The sequence below is a fragment of the Corvus cornix genome, chromosome 9 (genome assembly GCF_000738735.6).
Source record: "Corvus cornix cornix isolate S_Up_H32 chromosome 9, ASM73873v5, whole genome shotgun sequence".
Taxonomy (NCBI): Eukaryota; Metazoa; Chordata; class Aves; order Passeriformes; family Corvidae; genus Corvus; species Corvus cornix.
In genome coordinates, this window is record NC_046339.1 from 14910657 (window position 1) to 14933475 (window position 22819).

General features: G+C 37.8%; 2 protein-coding genes across 8 annotated transcripts in view; both read left to right on the plus strand.

The window, feature by feature from the left end:
• ATR (ATR serine/threonine kinase) overlaps nt 1–19439 on the plus strand; it is a 39750-nt gene extending 20311 nt beyond the window's left edge. For all 4 annotated transcript variants that reach the window (XM_039557102.1, XM_039557104.1, XM_039557105.1 and 1 more), the window contains 23 exons: nt 456–576; nt 1454–1591; nt 2812–3019; nt 3519–3697; nt 4530–4694; nt 5050–5141; nt 5718–5809; nt 6179–6356; nt 7576–7752; nt 8133–8292; nt 8836–9015; nt 10353–10495; nt 10891–10988; nt 12069–12301; nt 12992–13126; nt 13757–13957; nt 14272–14415; nt 15164–15314; nt 16006–16162; nt 16292–16445; nt 17379–17530; nt 17779–17884; nt 18856–19439. In XM_039557102.1, coding sequence (XP_039413036.1) covers nt 456–576; nt 1454–1591; nt 2812–3019; nt 3519–3697; nt 4530–4694; nt 5050–5141; nt 5718–5809; nt 6179–6356; nt 7576–7752; nt 8133–8292; nt 8836–9015; nt 10353–10495; nt 10891–10988; nt 12069–12301; nt 12992–13126; nt 13757–13957; nt 14272–14415; nt 15164–15314; nt 16006–16162; nt 16292–16445; nt 17379–17530; nt 17779–17884; nt 18856–19029 — 3538 coding nt within the window. In that variant the 3' untranslated portion in view covers nt 19030–19439. The remainder of the gene's footprint in view (nt 1–455; nt 577–1453; nt 1592–2811; nt 3020–3518; nt 3698–4529; nt 4695–5049; nt 5142–5717; nt 5810–6178; nt 6357–7575; nt 7753–8132; nt 8293–8835; nt 9016–10352; nt 10496–10890; nt 10989–12068; nt 12302–12991; nt 13127–13756; nt 13958–14271; nt 14416–15163; nt 15315–16005; nt 16163–16291; nt 16446–17378; nt 17531–17778; nt 17885–18855) is intronic.
• Nucleotides 19440–20602: 1163 nt separating this feature from the next.
• XRN1 (5'-3' exoribonuclease 1) overlaps nt 20603–22819 on the plus strand; it is a 42008-nt gene continuing 39791 nt past the window's right edge. For 2 of the 4 annotated variants that reach the window (XR_005602699.1, XM_039557328.1), the window contains exon 1: nt 20608–20805. Coding sequence is in view for 3 of the 4 variants with exons in the window: in XM_039557328.1 (XP_039413262.1) it covers nt 20731–20805 (75 nt within the window). In the remaining variant the exon portion in view is untranslated. Of the gene's footprint in view, nt 20806–22819 lie in introns of all 4 variants that reach the window. The other 2 variants (XM_039557329.1, XM_039557327.1) reach the window with 2 other exon arrangements.

Sequence of the window (22819 nt, forward strand, 5' to 3'; positions counted from 1 at the left end):
TTTTAATTTGACTTCTTCTTCACATTATTTTTATCATTACTTCAACCAAATGAAACTTCAAATTATGTTTGTGTCTTAATTTGAAATATTCAGTTTCCTTTCTATTTCCTCATGAAGACAGTCATGCTCACCTGTGATAAGCTTTACCTTTTTTAGAAAACATACTTTCTGGCCTTTCCAACTGCATTTCTTAAAACTGATACAAATAGCACGTTAAAATATACTTACAAGCAACCTAACAAATTATGAGAATTTTTATTTCATATTTCATTTTAATAAGCTCTAGAATAAAATATGTTGATTACCAAAAGTAGGTTTTTAAATTCTATTTCTAAAGATTCAAAGATGGAACTTAATACTGTTCCAGTGAGGGAATTTAATAACTAACAATGTGCTCTTGTTTATTATATTAAATAAAAAGTTAGTTTTATTAAATGGATATTTTAAAATTACAGGTACAAGAGTTATCAGAAGGCTGTAAATTGGTCTAAGGTGAAGAAGCCAATTTACTTAAGCAAATTAGGTGATAATTTTGCAGAATGGTCAGCAACTTGGGCAGGTTATCTTATAACAAAGGTAAGAGAATAAATCTTTCTTTAATGCTCCTTGCAACACAGTTCTTGAACCTTATTTCAGTTTCTGCAGGTCAGGGATAGATGGGAGAATATGGCTGTTGGCTGCAGGCCTCTTAAAGGACCTCCCTGCTTCTTCAGCAGGATACTGCACTCTCCCTTCTCCAGCACTGGTTCTTGGCTAGGCTTCACAAGCAGTGTTGAAGCTAAAAGCCAAGGAAACTTGCCTTTGTCCAGAGACTCTTGTGAAACTGAGTGCACTGACAAATGCTTGTGAAAAGTATCTGAAATGCTTCTGGATTTACCTTTTCAGTTTCGGAAAGATTTCCCTGTAGCTCCATAATCCCAGCAAATAAAAAGTACTTATATCTTCTTTTTCTTTTCCCTTTCCAATATCTAAGTGACCGACCAAAAATGTCACTTCCAAATCAACCAGTGTAAGAAGCGAATTAAATTGCAGTAGCTCAGTAACTACACTGTCCTCTTTCAGACAGAGAAGAGTTTAATGTCTTAATAATTTCCTACTTTCTACAGGCTTTTAAGGGCAGAAGAGAGGCTGAGTGTAGTGGTAGACTCAGCCTTAAGGTTGTTTTTCTATGGCCAGTGCAAGTTCACAATGGTGTAAAAAACATGGAAAAGTGGAAATGTAAGCAGTGCTTACCTGTCTTTTGTGCTATCAGCAGTTGCTACCTGTAATAGCAGCTACCATCTGGCATCCCTGTTGCAGATTTAAGTCTGATGAACCTTCTGTAGGAGACAAGTATCTTAAAATTACTGGGTGGACTAGAATTTGTGTTCGTCAACAAAAGGAAATCTATTAAGTGTTCAGGCATTTGCACTTTTGTAATGATGCTTTTCCTGGAAATAATATTTTTCTATAGGTACGACATGATCTTGCCAGAAAAGTTTTTGATTGCTGCAGTATTATGATGAAAAATGACTATAAAGTGACAATTTATCTCCTTCCACACATCCTTGTCTATGTTTTGTTGGGATGCAGTCAAGAGGATCAACAAGAGGTGAGATGTATAAGATGGTAATGTTTTTCACAGGAATGGTCAGGAGCTGTTCTTCCTAAGAGCTGCCCAGCTCTGCAGTATTATATAGACCTACATGAATAAATTGTTTAGGTGTTAAACTCCTTTTTGTGTATTAATAATATAAATTTTCTGACAGGATTTTGAATATACTCATACAAGTTTGTGTTGGAACTGCTTTTCTGTGGGTTTCCATCGATTTGTTCAGTTGGGTCTAGGATGAGATATTATGTAGTTAATAATGACTGCAGTAACATCAAGAGCTGGAGTGGTACAAAGAGGAAGTGTGCAACAAAAACAACCAATAAATTGAATTCATATAATTCCAAGAATTCAGGCTTACATTTTTTTCTTCTCTTTTGCATACAATTACAGTTTCAGTGGATAAACTATTTAGCTACCAGATTCATGTGGAGCAGGATTCCTAGATGTGTTGTAGCAAAGCAGGAGCGGGAGAGAAGTCGTCTTGCTTTCCTTCAGTTTGCTTGAGCTGTCAGTGCATGTGCCCATGTGCTGCCATTTTTACTGGGAGCAGCACATGTATGTACAGAGACATGCAAGTTTGCAAGGACTCTTTTGTAAGCATGTCCTGGATGAAACAAAGGAAGTAGAAGATAGTGAAAAGTATAACCTGCATTCCATTAATTTGAAATTTCACAGCTAAAACACCTGTGTTTAAACACTGTGGGTGTGTAGAGGCGTGTGATGATTTTTCTTCTGTGAGCAAGTACATCCACAATAAGCATCTGTTCTGTATGTTAACTCATATTTTATGGACTAAAACAAACAGAAACAGATATTTTGTCATGTTATTTACCTAAACATAAGCAAAAAAATTCATCTGTGATCTAATAACCAGTAGATAACTTTGTTCATACAAAATCTTGAAGTATTGTGTTTGTAGAAGAGGTGCAGTAGCATTTATTGTATCTTGAAACTTAAAGGCTTCCTCCCTGTATGGAACCCCTTGACAACAGCTGCCACTTGGTTTGCCATTTCTTCCTTTTGAGATTATGGGACAACAAGATCATGAAAATAAGCCCCAAATTATTAAAATAAGCCCCAAATTATTAAAATATACATTTAAAGTATCTAAAATATTCATTTAAAGTATCTGGTATTTTAGTTTGACTTTTGTGTTAATTGCTGTTTCCTACTGTTCTGCTGCTGGTGTGACACTTGTGTCTTTTACCTTTGCGTAGGTTTACATGGAGATCATGGCTGTTCTGAAACACGATGACCAGTCCAGCAGGAGACTTGAAGACAGCACATCTGATCTGAGTCAGCTGAGCACACAGACAGTGTTCTCCATGCTTGATCATCTCACTCAGTGGGCTAGACATAAGTTTCAAATACTCATTGCTGAGAAAAATGCTGGCAAGTGTAGCAAAGACAGAAGTGATCTAAAAAGTGAGTGATGCTTATTTTATTTAAAATGGCATTAACATTATTCAAAGAAGTATTTTATTTATGTTTGCAGCTTTACATTATGACCATTTACAAATGCTGTATTAGTATAATATGTAATCTGTTTTATGGTTTCTTAATATCATACTGTGATTTCCACCCCAAATGCCTTGTTCTGAATGGCTGTTGCAAGAAATACAGATTTAAAATTTGAACAATGAAGTGTTAATTTCTTGATAGTTCTCTAAAAATTCAGTTTAACTGAATATTATATGTAATATTATATATAATATATAATATTCTGTGCTGTATTGCAAGATGTACGAAGTTCACCAGAATTGCTTTAAATAAATTGTTGTTGACAGAAGAGAAAACCATGTTCTTAAATTAGTACAGTTATCTTACTAAACTGTTCCATGAGTTAATTGAATTTTGATGCATAAATTATTCTCATAAATGAAACCTCAATTGACAGACTTTTTAATATGTCTTTTTTCAATAGCATCAAGTGAGGACTATGAAGAATATCAAAATGTGACACGTTTTCTAGACCTTATTCCTCAGGATACACTGGCTGTGGCCTCCTTTCGCTCCAAGGCTTACACAAGGGCTGTGATGCACTTTGAATCATTTATCACAGAGAAGAAACAAAATATTCAGGAACATCTTGGATTTCTTCAGGTTCTGAAGTTCTTTTTGGTTTTTGTTTTTATTTTAAAATGAAAATGTATATGATGAATAAAGCTTGGTCAAATTCTTCATTGTGGTGGGAAGAAGAAAAGATGGATACAAGCATTTAGTCATCTGTGTTTCAGCATATTTAGTACTTTCTCTTGCTTGGCATGCTTTTTATATGAAAAGGAATGAGTAGCTTTCTAGTGTATAGTAAAATCCCGAAAATAATTAAATGTCAGTTTGTTGATAACATTTATTGCTTTGAAGTTGGCTCTGTGCCTTTTGTCAGAAAATACAGCCAACTATAATAACAAAAAAAAAAAAAAAAGCCAAAGCACATTTGAAGAAATTCCAAGTGGCTTATTCTAAAGTAGAAAAAGAGCCAATGCTAAAGGTGTTTCAAATTATATAAATTAGTTTCGAGAAGTAATTTAACCTCTGGGATAATCCTGTTTGTGGTTCCCAATGGTTTATATACCTCAGTGACATTTCAAATTTAAAAAAACTTAGTATGTTGCTTTTTCACCTAAAGTAATCTTCATCTTTATGCTATCAGGTAATAGTAGGATATTTACTTTGCTCTGCATACAGATGGTTTCAGGTAGCTTCATGTAGTACTCTATAGTATGAGAACGTAAGTATTACTGTACTCCAGGCAAAAGTAGGGCTCAACTTTGGAAGGAGCCCAGCAAAACTGACATCTTCCATGAAAGTTTATTGCTACCAAGTCCTACAGGGTAGTGTGTGCTCCATGTTCAAGAAGTTGTGTGATTTTGCACATTATCTATAAAACAAATTATTGGTTTTAATGGCCATGTCCAATTCTGTTTGAATAAAGAAGTTGTATGCTGCTATGCACGAGCCAGATGGAGTGGCTGGGGTGAGCGCCATTCGGAAGGCAGAGCCATCTCTCAAAGAACAAATCCTTGAACATGAAAGTATTGGCTTGTTAAGAGATGCAACAGCCTGCTATGATAGGGCTATCCAACTGGAACCTGATCAGGTAAATAGAAAACTTTTTTTTTTCTTTAAATAAATATAATTATTATTTTTAATCTTATTAGCTCACAGAAGACTAAGGCGAGGAAACCTCTTTAGAATATTTAAGTAAACTAGGAATCTAAGTGTTGTAGCAGCTGCTAAATCATTATTGCTGTTGGAAGTATCTTATGAAGTGAAACAAATCTCTTACTGGATTTTTTGAATGTTCATTTAACTTCTGGTGCAATTAGTTATGCTTTTTTGTATTCTAAAAAGCACCCAAATGGGCATATTTCTTCCTTCAGGCTGCGATGAATTTCATTAATGTGTATATGTGGGGTTTTCATTTGTTGTTTTGGTTTTTTCCCTATTTCTAGATTATTCACTATCATGGTGTAGTGAAGTCCATGTTAGGCCTTGGTCAGTTATCTACTGTAATTACGCAGGTCAATGGAGTGCTTGCAAACAGGTACTGTAAACATCTAATACACATTTTATTTGAATAATATGAAGCTCTGGTATAAATCTCTGTCTCAGTAACTACTTCTGCTCATTATCAAACATTTCAGGCTTATTAAACGTAATTGAATTAGCAGTGTGAAGCTAGAAAAATTTGAGTGTTTTATCTATAAATGATTTATTTCAAGAAGTCTAGAAATTTTTGTAGTTTTTGTCTGCACTCTGAGCAGTGTTGGTATGTGCTTTAATTTCTTAGATAGAATTTTTTCATTGTTTCCCATGTTACTGATTCCATTGGTATTCTGTAGTCTAATAGGTAAATGGATTAAAAGATGGTAGGTTTTGATGTGTACCACAGAAGTGAAATACACTCTTTGGAGATTGCATTTATGGGATCATGTTGTACAACTCTTTTGTTACCAGTGCACGTCCTTTGATTTTGCTGACTCTCATTAGAAGCAAGCTTATCTTGCCTCTTTTCAAGTAAGACAAGTTTTATATAAAGAACATTTGCTAATATAATGTAGGATTAACATACTGAGAGGAGACAGCACAAAATTTTATTGCCTTTTCTTTCTTTTAATAGGTCTGAATGGATTTCTGAATTGAACACTTACAGAGTGGAAGCAGCCTGGAAACTGTCACAATGGGATTTACTGGAAAATTATTTGGCTTCAGGTAAGTTATTATTATATAAAAAGTATTAATACTTCATTGCATTTCTGAACAATTATATGTTTTAGTTTAATCATCTTGAATCAAGGGGCAGCTGTTGTCGTTTGTCTTGGATTTTACTGGTAGGCAGGTTGGTTCTGTCTGTCTTCTGGGTTTTGTAACTGTATTTGATTGTAACCTGGACAGTCTTTGAGCAGAAGTTTGGAGTGCATGTATATTTTGGGTCTGTTTGGCTGGGTGGATTGTGGAGTTGAATTATACAGTGTAACTTAGATCTGAGATAACATTATTTTTCCAGTAGTATGTTAAGACGAATTAGCACATTCAGGTTAAGCTGCTTAAGGAAGCAGAGTCTTCTTTTTCTCCCCAAAGATGCAAAGTCCACTACTTGGAGTGTCAGACTGGGACATTTATTATTATCAGCCAAAAAGAAAAATGAAGCAGCTTTTTATGAGACGCTCAAGGTTGTTCGAGCAGAACAGATTGTGCCCCTTTCAGCAGCGAGCTTCGAAAGAGGATCCTATCAGCGAGGATATGAACACATTATCAGGTTTCTCATTTTCATGTCACTATTTTAAAATTCAGAAATCACATAATCAAGTATGCAGCAGCAATAATTTTGCATTTCAACAGTACATGGTACTGGTGTGCATTTTTTGTCACCTATTTTTTTTTTCAATTCATCCAACTGAAAACCTTTGATTAATTAGGAATTTATATTTCTCCTCCATGGAAAACTTTCACAATAGTACTATGGGGTATAGTCTTTCAAAATCAGCTAGCAAGCTAATGTAAATGTCAGGTAATAAAAATCAGCAATTTAATTCCATGCTTGAAGTAGTACAAATAGGCCAGTAACTCCATTAGTTTAAGAGCATTTCTTTTGGTCCATATGGAGACTGAAAAGCGCTCCCTTTTTTATCAAGAAAGAGCAGTAAGAATTAAACCATATCCCTTTTGGTAGTTCTACTTTTCTACTTAGACTTCTAATTTGGCTGTAGTAGACTAAAACGTGAGTAGCCTTTTTGAATAAAAAGACTTAATACTTCTTCGGCACTTTAAGTGCACCCTTTTGGCAAGATGTTGCCTGAAGCCAGTTGAAGTGTGTGTTTTACTTCTTAATTCTATTTTATGTTGGTAATTTCTCCAGTGTTGTTTGGGAAAAGAAGTTTGAGTATTGAGAAAGAAATGTTTCAAAGTAGTTTCCTTTAGCCATTGATCCAGGCTACTTGGAAGCCTTCCAAGAGTCACTGTTTCTCTGTCAGATGTACCCACTACATTTGTACCCACTGCTCTCTGCCAGTGAGAACTGGGGCATTTACAACCACTCAGCTTTCCATCTTTACAGTGACAGATAATAACAGTAATGGTATTTTTAAATAAATGGAATAACTTCACTTTAAGTAAAAGTACATTGCTTTTAAAATGGGATTTGTTGAAAATACTAGACTTTCTGAAGAATTACTGCTGAAAGTAATGGACAGAAATAGTCTTTCTAAAGATCGACTTCCTGTCCAAGTGATCTACATTGTCTCTGTTCAGCAGCTTGGCAAAGGAATATTAAGGAAATAACTAATCAGTTTACAAATCCTTTATGTTGTGTGCTTGCTTTTGCTGCATTTTTGCTTTTAGAATAAATCTTACTGGATGACATTATTTACAGAGACAGATTTTTAGAAAGTAAATGGCAAAAAACTCTGTAAAATTTGCATGTATCTCAGACAGCAATCAATTTTCAACACTTTTTTTCCTTTATTTTGCTAACAAAGGTTGCATATGCTGTGTGAGTTGGAACACAGTCTTGGGCCAATGTTTCAGCAACCAGATGGTGACCACAGTAGAGATTCCCTGAATTGGTGTGCTCGCATTGAAATGACCCAAAACTCTTACAGAGCAAAAGAACCCATTTTAGCACTGAGAAGGGCTTTGCTTAGTCTCAGTAAAAGGTGAGGATGTGACTGTTTCTTGTCTATTTTGTATTCTCAGTAATACTCTGTGTTTCCATATGTGTAAGAAGAGAGAAGATAAAACTGGAAATTTCTTGTAGACAAAAGTAGTCCTCAAATATTATGTACCTTCAAAATAGAGAGGAAAAGTGGTATCTATAGGAAAGAGAAGCAAGAAACGGGAAGAAGGTGTATTTGTTTCTAGGCCTAAATGGAAACAAGGGTGAAACAAATGTATTAAAATAGTTTTAAATTATTATTATGTAGTATATAGCTTATTAAGAAATTCAACTTGTGTTTCAACACATTGTGATATTTACTTCAGATTTTCTAGCATTTATAATAGAAATGTTTCATTTTCTGCAAAAATGTCTTTGCAGTCAGGATTACAGTGAGCTTGTTGGTCAGTGTTGGCTTCAGAGTGCTAGAGTTGCAAGGAAAGCTGGTCATCACCAGACTGCCTATAATGCTCTGCTGAATGCTGGAGAATCGACGCTCTCAGAACTTTATGTAGAAAGAGCAAAGTGGCTCTGGTCCAAGGTAAGGAAAACAAAAATGGAATTTAATTTCTTTAATGCAAGAAAATAATATTTTTAGTTTTCTTCAAGAAAAAAATGGCACAAAATCAGCATATGTAAAACAAGATATGTCAGTTGGGACTATGAACACATTGCAGCTGATCCTCCAGCTTCTGGTCAGCCCTTTTCTGTATGCATAGCCCTTTTCTGTATGCACTGACCTTTCTGGCACCTTCGTATAAAACTGGTGCATTACCTGCCTCTTTCAAAACAGCCAAATTTAAATTGTGTTAATAGTAGACCTCTCCTTAATTTGTTTCCTTTTAACTAATAGCAGTAGGCAGCAAACATGAGGGCAATTATTGTGATACACCTAAAGGCGCAACAATGCTGAGATAACAAGGAAATACAAGAAGCATTTGAAGTCAGTAATATTCAGTTACCACAGCCAGAATGGCCTGGAACACACTTGGAGTCATAGCTTTGCCTTAATAACAACTGTAAGAGGGAGGTTTTGCATTTCTCTTATTTAAAGTATATAAGATGTTTTCTGTCTTCCCCTTAGGGTGAGGTTCATGAAGCACTAATTGTTCTCCAGAAGGGGGTGGAGTTATGTTTCCCTGAAAATAAAGCACCCTGCAATAGCAAAAATCAGCTCATCCATGGTCGGGCAATGCTGCTAGTGGGCAGATTTATGGAAGAAACTGCTAACTTTGAAAGCAACGCAGTGATGAAAAAGTATAAGGTAATCTGGAATACTACTGTTAACAAGGCAGGAGCTTTGAATAATAATGTATTCCTTAAGTAAGCTGTCATTCTGCTCCTGATGATGTCAAATATAACATAAATGGGATTAAATAGTGCATCAGTGTGTAGGAGGGAAGCAGTTCCTGTAAAGATTTTACTGTCTTAACCAGGTTTAATGTAACACATCAGTACAGTTCTCATCAGTGACAGCTACAAATACTTCATATAATTGTTTTAAAATAAACAAGTTAAAGAAGCATGGCTTTTTTCTCATGCTTACACAGAATAGAATTCCTCACTAAAATGTGGACTACTCCAAATACACAAAGTTGACTTGGTGATACATTGCACTACTCTTCAGTGTTATTTCTCTCTCTGATAGTGACTTGTAACTGTGCTTTAAATATGCTTCCAGTCTCTGAAGAACTAGGAAAAGGGACAGCTGGTATGTTCTTCTTGAACAATACAGCACTGCATGCTTCATCTTGTGATGCCTGTGAAATACTTTTTGGCATTGATTAATATTGCCTCCTAAAACAGTGGGAGATGTACATGTTTATGTTTCCTTAAAAGCAGCATGTCTCCTATCCAAGTTTTGGCATTTGATACTGTTACTGTTACTGCTGTCTTACTAAATAACATACTTTGTAACAGTCACTTAGAGAGATCTGTAAATGTATTAAATCAAATGAAGGTTGAAATAATGAAAACAAATGAAATTTCTTTGGATTTTACGGAAACACTAATGCTCAGAACTCTCTGCTAAGTATTGGCACAGGAAAGAAACCAGTGTTACTAGAGAAGGGATGTGCCTCTCACCAACTTACCTCTTTTCTGATACGTCACACAATTTTTTGTTTTTCTTTTAAACATCATGATGTAGAAGGAGAACAGAAACGTGAAAAATGTGGAATCATAGATTCATTTAGGTCAGAAGGATCATCGGGTCCAACTGTTAACATCCTGCTGTTTCACTTTTCAAAAAGCTCTAAGAAACTCAGTACTGAGTTTATTAGGATCAGGAACCTGATTTTAATGAAAGTGTGATCTTTCCTAGTTCAGGAATCCCATATCATTCTGTCTTGAATTGTCTTGCTGTCTCCAAACCCAAAAGGTATTCAAAGCCAAAAGACTTCTAGCTTGTAGAGGCAATTATCTTGAGGCAAAGTTAGAATTTTTGGAGTTACAGGGTTAAGAATTAATACTTTTTTTTGCATGTACTCTGCACAATGTAACTAATACAAGATGCTTGTTTCTTGAGAATAATTTTTTTATTTTTTATTTTTAAGTTAGCATCCTCTCAAAAGTAATTATCTCATTTTGATTTTGTTGCAGGATGTTACAGTTTTCTTGCCAGAATGGGAAGATGGACATTTTTATCTTGCAAAGTACTATGATAAATTAATGCCGATGGTAACTGACAACAAGATGGAAAAACAAGGAGATCTGATTAGATACATAGTTCATCACTTTGGCAGGTTAGAGGGGAACTTTGCTTAGTTTCTATAGAAGGATGATTATTATACTGGGAAAAAACATTTCTGTAGGAATATATTGTCTTTCACCAATTCAGACTGACTCAAATTTTTATGCAGTATTGTAAAACAAAATACTGCGTGCTTCCTTTTTTTTTTCATACCTAATTAATTTTTTTCACTAAACAATTGTCTGTCTTCTGTCGGACAGTTAATTGTTTCATCTGTGGTTTTGAGTAGTAAAAACAAACCCTTTGTATATTTTTGGTTGTTGCAGATGCATTAAAATGCTGACATAAATTTCTAAAGTTAGAATGGAATGTTAAATATGAATGTAAAATTTTTCTTACTTCTAATATACATCATTAACATACTTTGATTTAAATGTGTAATCACAGGTCTCTACAGTATGGAAACCAATTCATCTATCAGTCAATGCCAAGAATGCTGTCTTTATGGCTGGACTTTGGAGCAAAAGCATATGAATGTGATAAAGGTAGAACATTTTTTCCCAGTACATAGTTCCCATGTCATTCTTTTGAATAGATGATTGAAAGAACAGTGAAGTGTAATTGCAGTTCTTTGTTTAGATTTATTGCCTGAGGCTATATGGAAACAAGAAAGTACTACTATTCTTGTTAAATACGGGATGTTAATATGCAGGAGAGTATTAATTATTTTAATTAAATCCTCCAGATTTTAAAAATAATATAATGAGACAGCATTGTTCCTTGGGTAACTGAAGTCATTAAATACATATAGGGAAAATCCTTGCATGCCCTTGGTCACCATTTTTCAGTCGTCTCATGAGTGATGAGTAGTAGTTTTGTATGCACTTGCTACAGTAAAGTGTTAGGCTTTGGGGCTTTTTTTCAATTTGTTTTGGTTCCACTCGGAATTTGACTGAAATTTTACCCCTCATTTTACTGAAATGAAGGGGAAAAAAAAATCTTGTAGGCAGGGAGCAGGAAGGCATGTGAAACTAACACCACAGATGCATTTTGGGTGGGAGATCTTGGTACAAATGAAAATTGCAAACATTGCTTGCAGGTCTGGAGTGAAGCAGACAGTTGTGCTCCTTGATCTTGTCCTCATTCTACACACTTAGGTCAACTGTGTTTGGCTGCAGGCACATCAGGTCCTGCTCTCTGAGGTGCTGCTGTGAAACTCATGCTGGGCCCTCAGGTGCAGGGGTGGAGATCGGAGCAGATGTGCTAATTTCATCCAATGGAAAGACTTTCTTCATTTCCTCTCCACTAAAGAACATTGGAATCCTTTTATCAGGCAAATACATGGAGTGTTTTTAGTTTGTTCTATGCCATTGTATCATTTTAGAGAAGTAATTTTAAGAGTGTAAAGAGAGCTTTTAATTGCCTGGTATTCTGCTTAGTTAAATAGCATATGTATTCAGTCACTGTATGCTGTGTTAAAAAGAACTTTACAGTAGGAGCTTTTTTGTTGCCTTCAGGTTTTTTTGGCTTATGAAAATTGCTATTATTCTATAGGCTTGGTTTAAATGACTTTCCATTTCCAGTGGGGAAAACCAGGAACATAGTCTTTTCCTTTTATTTTTCAGCTGGTCGTTCAGAACGTGTTCAAATGAAAAATGATCTGGCTAAAATAAACAAGGTGATTACAGAGCACACCAATCACCTGGCACCTTACCAGTTCCTGACAGCCTTTTCTCAGCTCATCTCCCGAATCTGCCATTCTCATGATGAAGTCTTTGCAGTTCTGATGGTGATTGTTGCTAAAGTGTTTTTAGCCTATCCACAGCAAGCAATGTGGATGATGACTGCTGTGTCCAAGGTATTTTGATATGTACAGCTACACCTTTATTAAGTTTACAAAACTGCTTTTCTCAGAAATGTAAATATAACCTATTTTACTCTAAGCTGATAAGAAGGAATTGAGAGTTTAAGTGTTGTGATACAGTGTTGTGGAAGAGGATATCAATGCCATCACTGCAAAATATTTTATTGCAGTCTTAATTCAGATATTACAGTTTAAATGTTCCAAATTGGAATGCTAATGTGCATCCAAACTTGTATGGTATATTAGGAAAGGAAATTTGAATAACAAATAGCTGATGAATTGTGTAGTTATGAGCAACAGATTTTGTTTCATTTACTAATTGTGTTACAGTACTTTCAGTTTTATACTCAACTTAGTAGATAGATGTACTACTAAGTATTTGGCAGTAAGGTTATTCCAAAGCAGACTGGGAAGCATGATGAATGCTCTTTCTTTAGTCTGGTGAAATAACATTCAGGATACATTGACATTCTCGAATATTGGCCTTTATGTTGTGGGACTCCCAAGAATGGTTTCAGAAGTAATAACCCCCACGCACACCCAGTAACAGTGCCACAATTGAAGCATATCCTTCTCCAGATATTAAATATGATAAGCAATAAGTAGAGGAAAGAATTAATTACTGGGGGGGGAGGAATTCTTCAACTCATTGTTTAATAAATTTTAACTTTCCTTTTTTTTCAGTCCTCTTACCCTATGCGTGTCAATAGATGTAAGGAAATTCTAAACAGAGCTATTCACATGAAGGAATCTTTAGGAAAATTTATTGGAGATGCCACACGCCTTACAGACAAGCTGTTGGAACTCTGCAACAAACCGGTACTTACAAAAATAAATTAATGCGTGTCATAGGATTATTCAAGAATGTAATGCAAAAGCTGCTTCTGATCGCTTTCATTAGCCAATTCATAATATTAATTATATTAATATTAATAATAACATATTAATGCTTATACATAGATATTAATTATTATTAATAATTATATTACTTCGTAATATTACTGCAGTTCAGCAGAAACTACACTGTGTTGTAAAAGATTTAAAATAGCTCTCAATCGAGCACATTGTAAAATATTTCAGTACATAATGGCTTGTTTCACAGTGCATGGGCTTTACATTGTTTTGTACTTTCACATATTCATGTCCATTAATTTTCAGAGTTTTACTGTAAAAATACGGTGAGTGTGCTCTTATGAACAAATTAATTTGATAATCAAGGTAAAACTAAATGAATTCTTTCATTTTTCTGTATTTATATTCAAAGTGAAAAATAAGTCTGCCATAACAGCCAGATATATTACTTCTGGATTATTTAATTTGCAATGTAGCTTGCTGGTTTTTTTAATTACAATAAGCATTTATTATTTATTAGTTAATGTGAAACAGCAGTATTATTTTAAGTGTTAATTTTAAATGTTATTGTTAACTTTGATCAACATTTTTTTCAAGGTTGATGGAAACAGCTCAACATTAAGCATGAATATTCATTTCAAAACACTGAAAAGATTAGTAGAAGAGCACACATTCAGTGAAATTCTCATTCCCTTACAATCTGTAATGATACCGACTCTTCCTTCAATTCCTGGTACCCATGCTAACCATGACCCTTTTCCCGGATGCTGGGCCTACATTGCAGGCTTTGATGATGCGGTAAGGCTCTAGTTGGCACATGTTTTTTCACTTCATGTTAAACAAATGTAGCTGCAAATACGTGTTTTCCCTAGAAATGGGAGGAACTAATAGGAGATTCCATAATTACTCTTGTGGAAACTGAGTTGCTTCTGTCACAGCAGCCTGAGGCAGGTGTGGCCTCTTGGCACTTAGATAAAGTTTTGGTCTGAGGTTAATGTGCTGCAGCACCATGGGAATGCTAACACGATTGGTTGCAGTGGTTTATTACAATTACACACTTTATTTCGGATAATCCGATAGAGAAGTTAGTAAAAAACTTCATTTTTCTTTAGGTGGAAATTCTTGCCTCACTTCAAAAGCCAAAAAAGATCACCTTGAAAGGTTCAGATGGGAAATCTTACATTATGATGTGCAAGCCTAAAGATGATCTAAGAAAAGACTGTCGGCTGATGGAATTCAACTCCCTTATTAATAAGGTTTGATGAATGAGACAATCAGATGCATTATACTTATTGACCAGGACAGAACACTGAGCTATTTAACAAAAAAAAGCCAATTTAGCTTGGGATAAAGCTCACTGGAAGAAAACTGGTACAAAATACCTTTTTTCAGTGAAAACCACTAGCAATTGAAAATGTATGACTTGTTACAGACTTGTGGAAACAATAACAAATTACAATATTCTGCCAAAACAATTGCTTATCCCAGCAAAAATAGAGAGGACAGGTTATTTACAGTAAACAAATACCTGTAAACTTTCTGCTGTCATGCTTAATATTTCTTATTTAGTAATTTCTAACATATTTTATAAAAAATAGGTAAATTAATCTTTTCATACTAAAGTGTTGCCATACCTCTTATTTTGGTTGTATTTTCCTCTTAACAATATGCTTAAGGTACCATGTCTTCTATGAGGTTAAAGCAAATGACAGCATCTCTGAAACACTAAAAGATTTATTTCAAATACTGCTTTTAAAGGATTTAAGCCATGTACAAGTTATGCAGTTTGACTATTTTATTGCAAAACCCTCTTTTTTTTTAAATTTACTTTGGAGAACAGATGCACATTTTGCTTGCATTTGACCTACTGCAGACTGTGAAGCTTAGATTTGTAAATTCCAGATTGTGTGATTGGAAAGTAGTTATAGATAGAATGTAAATGCTATAGATCCATTTTGTTCCTATCTGTGTTATCAGTGAATCTCATTTTTCTTTTGTGAATAGTGCTTAAGAAAAGATGCAGAGTCCCGTAGGCGAGAGCTCCATATTCGCACCTACGCAGTGATTCCATTAAATGATGAATGTGGCATAATTGAGTGGGTGAATAACACTGCTGGTCTAAGAAATATCCTGATAAAACTTTATAAGGAGAAAGGTAAAGAAAAATATTAGACTATAGTAAAAGTTTTTAGATCTTTTTAAAGGGCTTGTATTTTAATAAGTAAATGAAACAAATGGCAAGAATCGGGCTAAATTCTAGGAAGATGTAGTCACATGTATTTAACTATCTGCAATATATAATCATTCATGTGAGTGGTAGACTTTTGCTCTTAAATGGAAGAGAGTTGGTGCCCGGAATGAACAAGTTCCTTACAAGAACTGATACCACATGCATCTCAATACTTTCTTACATACAGTGATGTAAATTGTTTCAGCAGCAGTGCCAGCAGCATGGGAATGTATGTGCAGCACTGAATAATAAAAAATACTGTGAACTTTTTCTTTAGATTTGATTTGTTATTTTTCATTTCTGTTACATTTAGTGAGATAATTAAAATAATATACAATTGAATCAAGATTAAGAGTACAGCATCTTTCCAGAGAAAAGATCAGATTTCTTTTGAATTTCTTGTTAACAAAGCAGCTTTCTGGTCAGTGCAATAAAAGTTCGGGGAAAAACTTTCCTGTGTCCCACAATCAACATGGTTTATAGATTATTTTTCATTTGATCATTTATTTCAACTTTATGGAGACATTTATTTTCTCTAAATTACCATATTGTAATAGCACATACAAAGCTTTATGTTTGGGGATTTCTTTTGCCTAAATGAGGAAGTCTGTTGCAGGTATCTATATGACTGGAAAAGAACTGCGGCAGCACATGCTTCCAAAGTCAGCACCTTTGCCTGAAAAGCTGAAAATGTTCAAAGAGGTCCTTCTGCCTCGTCATCCTCCCGTCTTTCATGAATGGTTTCTTAGGACATTTCCTGACCCTACTTCATGGTGAGTGACCAGGATTGGACCGGCTCAAGAACATCTACTTTGTATATTTCCCGAAGAATTAATGGGACTACAGAATAGGGACAGCTCATCCAAGGCAGTGACTCAGACGTGCCTTCTGTATTCCCACAGGTACAACAGCAGGTCAGCCTACTGCCGATCCGTTGCCGTCATGTCCATGGTGGGGTACATCCTGGGGCTGGGAGACCGGCACGGGGAGAACATCTTGTTTGATTCTTTCACTGGGGAGTGTGTGCATGTGGATTTCAACTGCCTTTTCAACAAGGTGAGAAATGCCAATTGCTGAACATGCTCTGTATTTTATATGCATATAAGTTATAAACTTCTACTGTCTTGGGGGTTTTTTCATGTTTTTACTTAAGCCTATCTGCTGTGTTCTTTCTCTTACTCGTCTCTTATTTATACACAAAAAAGCCTGGGGTATATAAAGAAAATGTGAGCTGCAGAGGATTCTGTATGCTGCATTCAGCGAAAACCAACTTTTTGATTTAGCCAGTATCAGATTATCTGATGTGGATACACTAAAATAGCCCAAATTTTAGACTGTTTATCTTTTGTGATTCTCCTCTCTCCACCATCACCCTCTAAACAAAACTGCAATTGCTACATTCAGAATTCTGCTGTTGTGGAGAGTTTCTTGTTCTTTCTCACACAAATTCAGCAGAAAAAGTCCAACAGTTCTATAAAAATAAACTGCAGAAATTGCCAACCAGATTGGGATTTGGAATTTTGGTGTTTCAGTTGAAAGATGCTTTTGGTGTGGGACTTGTGGCCTTTTTAATTCAGATAAGTGAAGTAGAAATATTGTTGGGTTATTTCTTCTGGTTTCTTTCTAAGTAGTCTAAAGTGTCCTATACAACACTTAATTTAAAAAAAATGTTTTTAAGCAAACTTGCATTTTAGAAAAGTTAGCATTTTGCAATGAGATTAAAGAGCATAAATATGTATTTAAGAACAAAATTTTATACCCTGTATTAGTGTGTTAAAACAGGGAAAAAGAGGTTATTTGGATAATGTTATCCTTTACTCACTGTAATTTCCCCTTATCGGAGTAGGACTTGGATCTGAGCAAGCATCTCTTGCCAGCTAGGAAACTGCCACTGACAAAGATGGGGAAAAAAAACTAAAACCATTGCAAATGTTATTCTTTAATAATGCTTAAAACACCCAGGGCATACCTTTTTTTATCAATGTAAAGGGAGAAACTTTTGAAGTTCCGGAAATTGTTCCTTTCCGGCTCACTCACAACATGGTTAATGGGATGGGTCCGATGGGAACAGAAGGTCTCTTCCGAAGAGCCTGTGAAGTCACCATGAGGCTGATGCGTGATCAAAGGGAGCCTCTGATGAGGTATGGCAACTGCTTTTGCTGCAAACTCCTAAAAGCTGTCTGTAGTCTAAACGCGTGAAACACTAACTGCTGGGGAATATATATGCCAGTTCCAGCATATGCCTATCCTGCAGCTCACTCTCACCATGACATGGAGCTAAATATAAAGCAGTAGAAATATTCAGCACTAACTACAGACTCCTGTCAGTGTTTGTGTTTTGAAAATTAAATATATTTTATGTATGATATAATTTTCTTAATTTATTTAGTGTCTTAAAGACTTTTCTCCATGATCCTCTTGTGGAATGGAGTAAACCTGTTAAAGGGAATACAAAAGCCCAGGTGAATGAAACTGGAGAAGTTGTCAATGAAAAGGTGAGTTTAAAACAAACACAACCTAAGATATTCAAATGTCAAATGTCCATTATTGTTACGAATTACGTATTTTCTAATTGAAACTTTGTCTTTTTCCTTTCATTTAAAAATTTCTCTGGTTGTTCTTTGTCATCTCTCTGTTCATCATTTTTATCTATAAAGAGTGTAGGACTTTGGGGTTCAGTCTGTACTGACGGTTGGAGACGGACGGAGACGGACGGTGACGAGATCTCTATAGGCAGATCTTGGGACATGCGGTTTATTGCAAAGGGCGTGGGTATAGGGGCACTGCTCAGAGCTGCTGCTGGCAGCTCTGAGCAGGCCCAAGAGAGCAAGAGAGTAAGCGGGTAAGAGAAGGAGAGAGCGAGAGCAAAGAGAGTGAAGAAGTGATGAGAATAGAATGGAATGGTGAAGTCCTGGTTACAATACAATAAATCATCTTCTGTACTGAATATTCTAATTGTCACTAACCAATCTAATACAAGATACAAATCCTATAGCATTTACATACAGCCTATAAGAGTTCTTATATTACCATAGAGTGTTACATCTTAACTTCTAAAAACTACTCTTTGGACTCCTTCTGCTGAGCTAGTAGGGTCTGCTCTGACCCTTGGACCTGCCTGCAAGCAGAGGGTATTGTTCAATCAAGAGGGGATTACCTTCAGTTGGCCATACCATTGTTTTCCAGTTGTTCAGTAACTAAGACCTGGTATTTCAAAAGTGGCTTTCATTTCGATGTCGCCTGTAGTTTTCATATTCTCAAAATCTTTTGTCAGGCAATCATATTTATAAGGCTTTCCTGTTTCATCTTCCCCAACAAAAGAGTAGCCTTTATTTTCAGTGTAGCTGGTATAGACATCTGGATTTTGTATTAAATTACGATTTCAAACATATCCTAACAAATACTGGTTTTATTTTGAGAAGTGGAAGTTCATGAATAGTACCTTTTTTTTTTTTCTTCTTTCCAGGCCAAAACCCATGTCCTTGATATAGAACAACGGCTGCAAGGTGTCATTAAGACTAGAAACAGAATCAAAGGATTACCTTTATCTATTGAAGGACATGTTCATTACCTCATTCAAGAAGCAAGTGATGACAACTTGCTCTGCCAGATGTATATGGGCTGGGCTCCATACATGTGAAATTTGTTCCCTTTGGAATGATACCATCCACAAGTGCTGTAGCTATAATATTGTTGGGAAGGAATGAATCAGTGGTACCTGGTTACTTCTGTTGATTTCTGGCTGCAAGCAGAAGTCGTCTTCTGGTCATCCAAAATCTGTGTAAAATGTACAGTGCCCTTGCAGGAATGCTATGAATGCAGATGTGTAAGGTGTTAGGACTTACCTTTCGCACACATGTAGAAGGCAGTACATAAGAACTGCTTAAAAATTAGCCTATGCAAGTCTCTGCAAGTGTCTTACTCTGACTATAAGAAAAATTTTCATGATGTTGAAAGATGCACTCTATAAAGTACTGTGTATTTTTGTAAACATTTTTCTCATTTAGCTTAGATTAGAAAATATGACAATAAAGTTTAATATTGATATGATGTAGAGTGGTTATTTCAACTTTTCCTACTCGTATTCAGAAGGGCTTTCTAAAAATAGTCTTTCTTTCCAGCAGTAGACTTTTCTTCAGCTTCCTTCCATGTAGCCCGGCTATGTCTAGGAAAGCTTTTGGGATCTTAAATCTTAGCATGAGTAAACTGGTAAAGTGGTACAATGTTCTGAACCCTTGAGTGCAGTGCTCTAAGAAACCCTCCTGAAGGCCACCACACAGAGCTGGGAGCTGGAGAACCCTGGCAGTGCAGCTGTAATGCCAGGACAGTAGGCAGGTGATTGTACCTGTGACTGTAACATCCCTGTAGGCTCGTGAGAGCTCTGCACAGCCCCTCTTCCCTCCCTTGGAAAAAGCACGGCTCCAGGGAGTGTTTTTCAGACTCCATTTCAGAAAAGGCGTTTTAACACAGACAAGAGTAGACTAAATAAATATGGTTGACAAGCAAATACTAACTTACAGTAATGCTTGCTTTCTAGGCATCCAAATTGTAGGGAAATTAGGGGGGGAGATAGGGAAAAATTATACCCTTTTAACCCACAGTAGGCTATCATTAGAATTTTTGTACAGTGGTTTTGTTTCCGCTATTCTGAGAGACAAACAATGCTGTTAGGTTTTGATCACAGGCTCACACTGTGGTGTAACGCTCGAGTGTTTGTTCTGTTCAGCTGAAATCCAGAGGTTTGGGAGAGTAAAATAATGGTTTTTGAACTGCTTCTAGGGCGTTTGTTTCTCTGTCGATCTAGTGGGTAATCTAGAAGTGTTGTCACTGTCCCATAAACGTGACGAGTTTTCCTAGTAAAATACTTGGAACATACTACGATCTTTTCCAGTGTGGTGTGTGAGTGCTGGCGTTCTGTGGTTTTTCCAGGCTTTACCAGTTTATCGGAGCGCAGAGAGGCGCCCAGGGAGCTGTTGCACCGGGCGTCGCCATCGCGCGGGGAGCAGATTTGCTGCCCGGGGCGCGGAGACGGGGGCCCGGGGGGGTGGGGGGGGGCAGGGTGAGGGGTCGCACGCGTTCGCTGCGCTCCCAGGCCCTGCGTGCGGGGGACGGCGGTGACGCGGCCAAGGGGCGGGAGGCGGCCCGGGCCCGCCCCGCTCCCGCCCCGGCGCCAGCCCCGCCCCGGCCGGGCCCGCCCCGCTCCGCCGCCGCTCTGTGCCCGCTCGCTCTCGGTGGTGCGGGCGCTCGGCCGCTGTCAGCGCGGCGCGCCGGAAGGAGGGCGGAGCGCGGCCCGCGGTGTTTGGTTCCGGCGGGGCTGTGAGGGTGGCGGGGAGCTGTGGCCATGGGGGTCCCCAAGTTCTACCGGTGGATCTCGGAGCGGTACCCCTGCCTCAGCCAGGTGCTGAAGGAGCATCAGGTGAGCTGGGGACGGAGCGCCGCTGCCTGACACGGGCCCGCCCCGGGGGGGGTGGGGGTCCCGACCGGCCCCTCGGCGGGACGAGGGTGGGGGACGAGCGCGCGGGCCTCGGTCCTGGTCGGCCCTGCGGAACCGAGCCCCAGCCCAGGCCGGGTCGCCGACAGTCGGGGCGGCGCAGGGGGGCGGCTGCAGCTCGGCGGGACCTGCCGCTCGGAACGGCCGAAAGTGGTGGGATGGCGGTGGGCGATCGCTGGGGAGCGGGCGAGGGGTTCGGTGCCCCCTGACAGCCTGACTGTCTGGGCCGAGCCCGCCGCTGGCCGGGAATGGCCAGCCCGCGGCGGCTGCCGGCCAGCCGGGCTCGCTTCCTTGTCTCTGGTTCCCCTCCGCAGCTCCGCGGTGCTGCCTCAGCACCCGGCGGCCTCGCACCCGCGGGGAGCCCAAGGTCGGAGTTTACTCCTTGTTGGGGTCAGAAAAGTTACAGCTGCTGACGGCCAATGGCGCGGTAATGACGAGGGACAGGTTTTACAGCTCTGCTGCGTTTCCTTGTTGTCGCCTGCGTCGGACAGCTTGTGTTAGCAGCTAAACCGGGAAGTATGTTCAAGCCTGGGCAACGAAAGCCGTAAATGATACTTCTGACAGCTGGACAAAGACGTCATATTTTCAGAGATGTCATGTTTGGTACCTGTTGTATACAAGCTTTTCTAATTATCATTTTCAGCTGCTGTCATAGATGTGGTTTCATAGATTGAATAAGGATGTTCTGAGATGGGTTATAATTGAGAGTGTGTTTGAATATTAATACATTGTCCCTAAACACCTGTGATTTTTAAAGATTAAATAGCTGTTATGTCAGTGTAACTAAGATGCCCAGCTCAAGTGATTCCCAGCCTGGATGTTTGGCCTTTCCTGCTAGTTTCAAAGCAGTTTACAAAGCTTAGGTCTTTGCTTATGATTTGTTGGGCTTTACTGAAGTGTTTAATGCTATCTGTGTAGCAAGGCGGCAGCACTGTATGCTGCCTTTCCTGCTGTTTTCTTAGAAGCCTGGGCTGCTCACACATCTTTCAACTTGTGCTGAAGAACTGTGGCAAGCTGAAGAGGCAGCAGTGTCTGCTCTAACCAGGGGGATGGCAGCAGGGGGTGCTACCCCTTGAAAGAGACAGTTAGAGCTCTTAAGATAAACAGTAAACACGACTTAACTCTTCCAGATCATTTGAATGTACAAACTGATATCTAGAGTAGATGCTAAGAGAAAAAAACCAAAAAAAACCCACAACCAAATTAAAAGTCCTATCTATGTAAAACAGCATTATTGTTAAATCATATTATGCCTGTGCTTCTTGAAGAAAACATAGGACTTTTTATGTATTTTGCCTCCATAGAAAAGCTTTAGTTTTTGTCTCTTTAAAATGCTGCCTGTGCACTGCCCAGTTGTCTTATCTGAAAGCACTGAGAGCAGTTTGGTTACTGAATTTAACCATACTAAAGATCATGATGTGCAGCAGAACACTAGTTACAGCACTTGAGTGGGGATCATTCCTGATCCTATTTCTAATTTCTCCTCTTTGCTATTTCCTCTTTCTAAAACAGTTACATTTCTCTTGCATCTGGAGGATAAATACAAGCCCAACAATGTGCCTTTCAAATTTAGGTAAAGATGTGTCAGCAGCAGTGCTGCAGAAAATTGTAACAAACTAGTTGGCAATGCCTTTTTCCAGTTGTGATGGAGGATTTTTATGAAGAGTCATACTGGGGGGGTTAAGGAATAGATTTGTTTAATGCCAGTTGCTCTTGTGGTACATTTTGGTAACACAGAGGTAGTACTGGCCCTTTTGCATCATACATTTAACAGTGTCTGTTCCCTGTATGTTGCTTGTGTACATCTGGGAAGGGGTTTTTTTTTTTTTTTCCTTTAAAAGAAAGTGTGACTGCTACAGATAAGGCTGTTAAAAGAGCAGAGAACTAGAAAGAAAAAGGAGATCTGTTTAGAAAGTCTGGGTAAGAAGTTGATGTTATC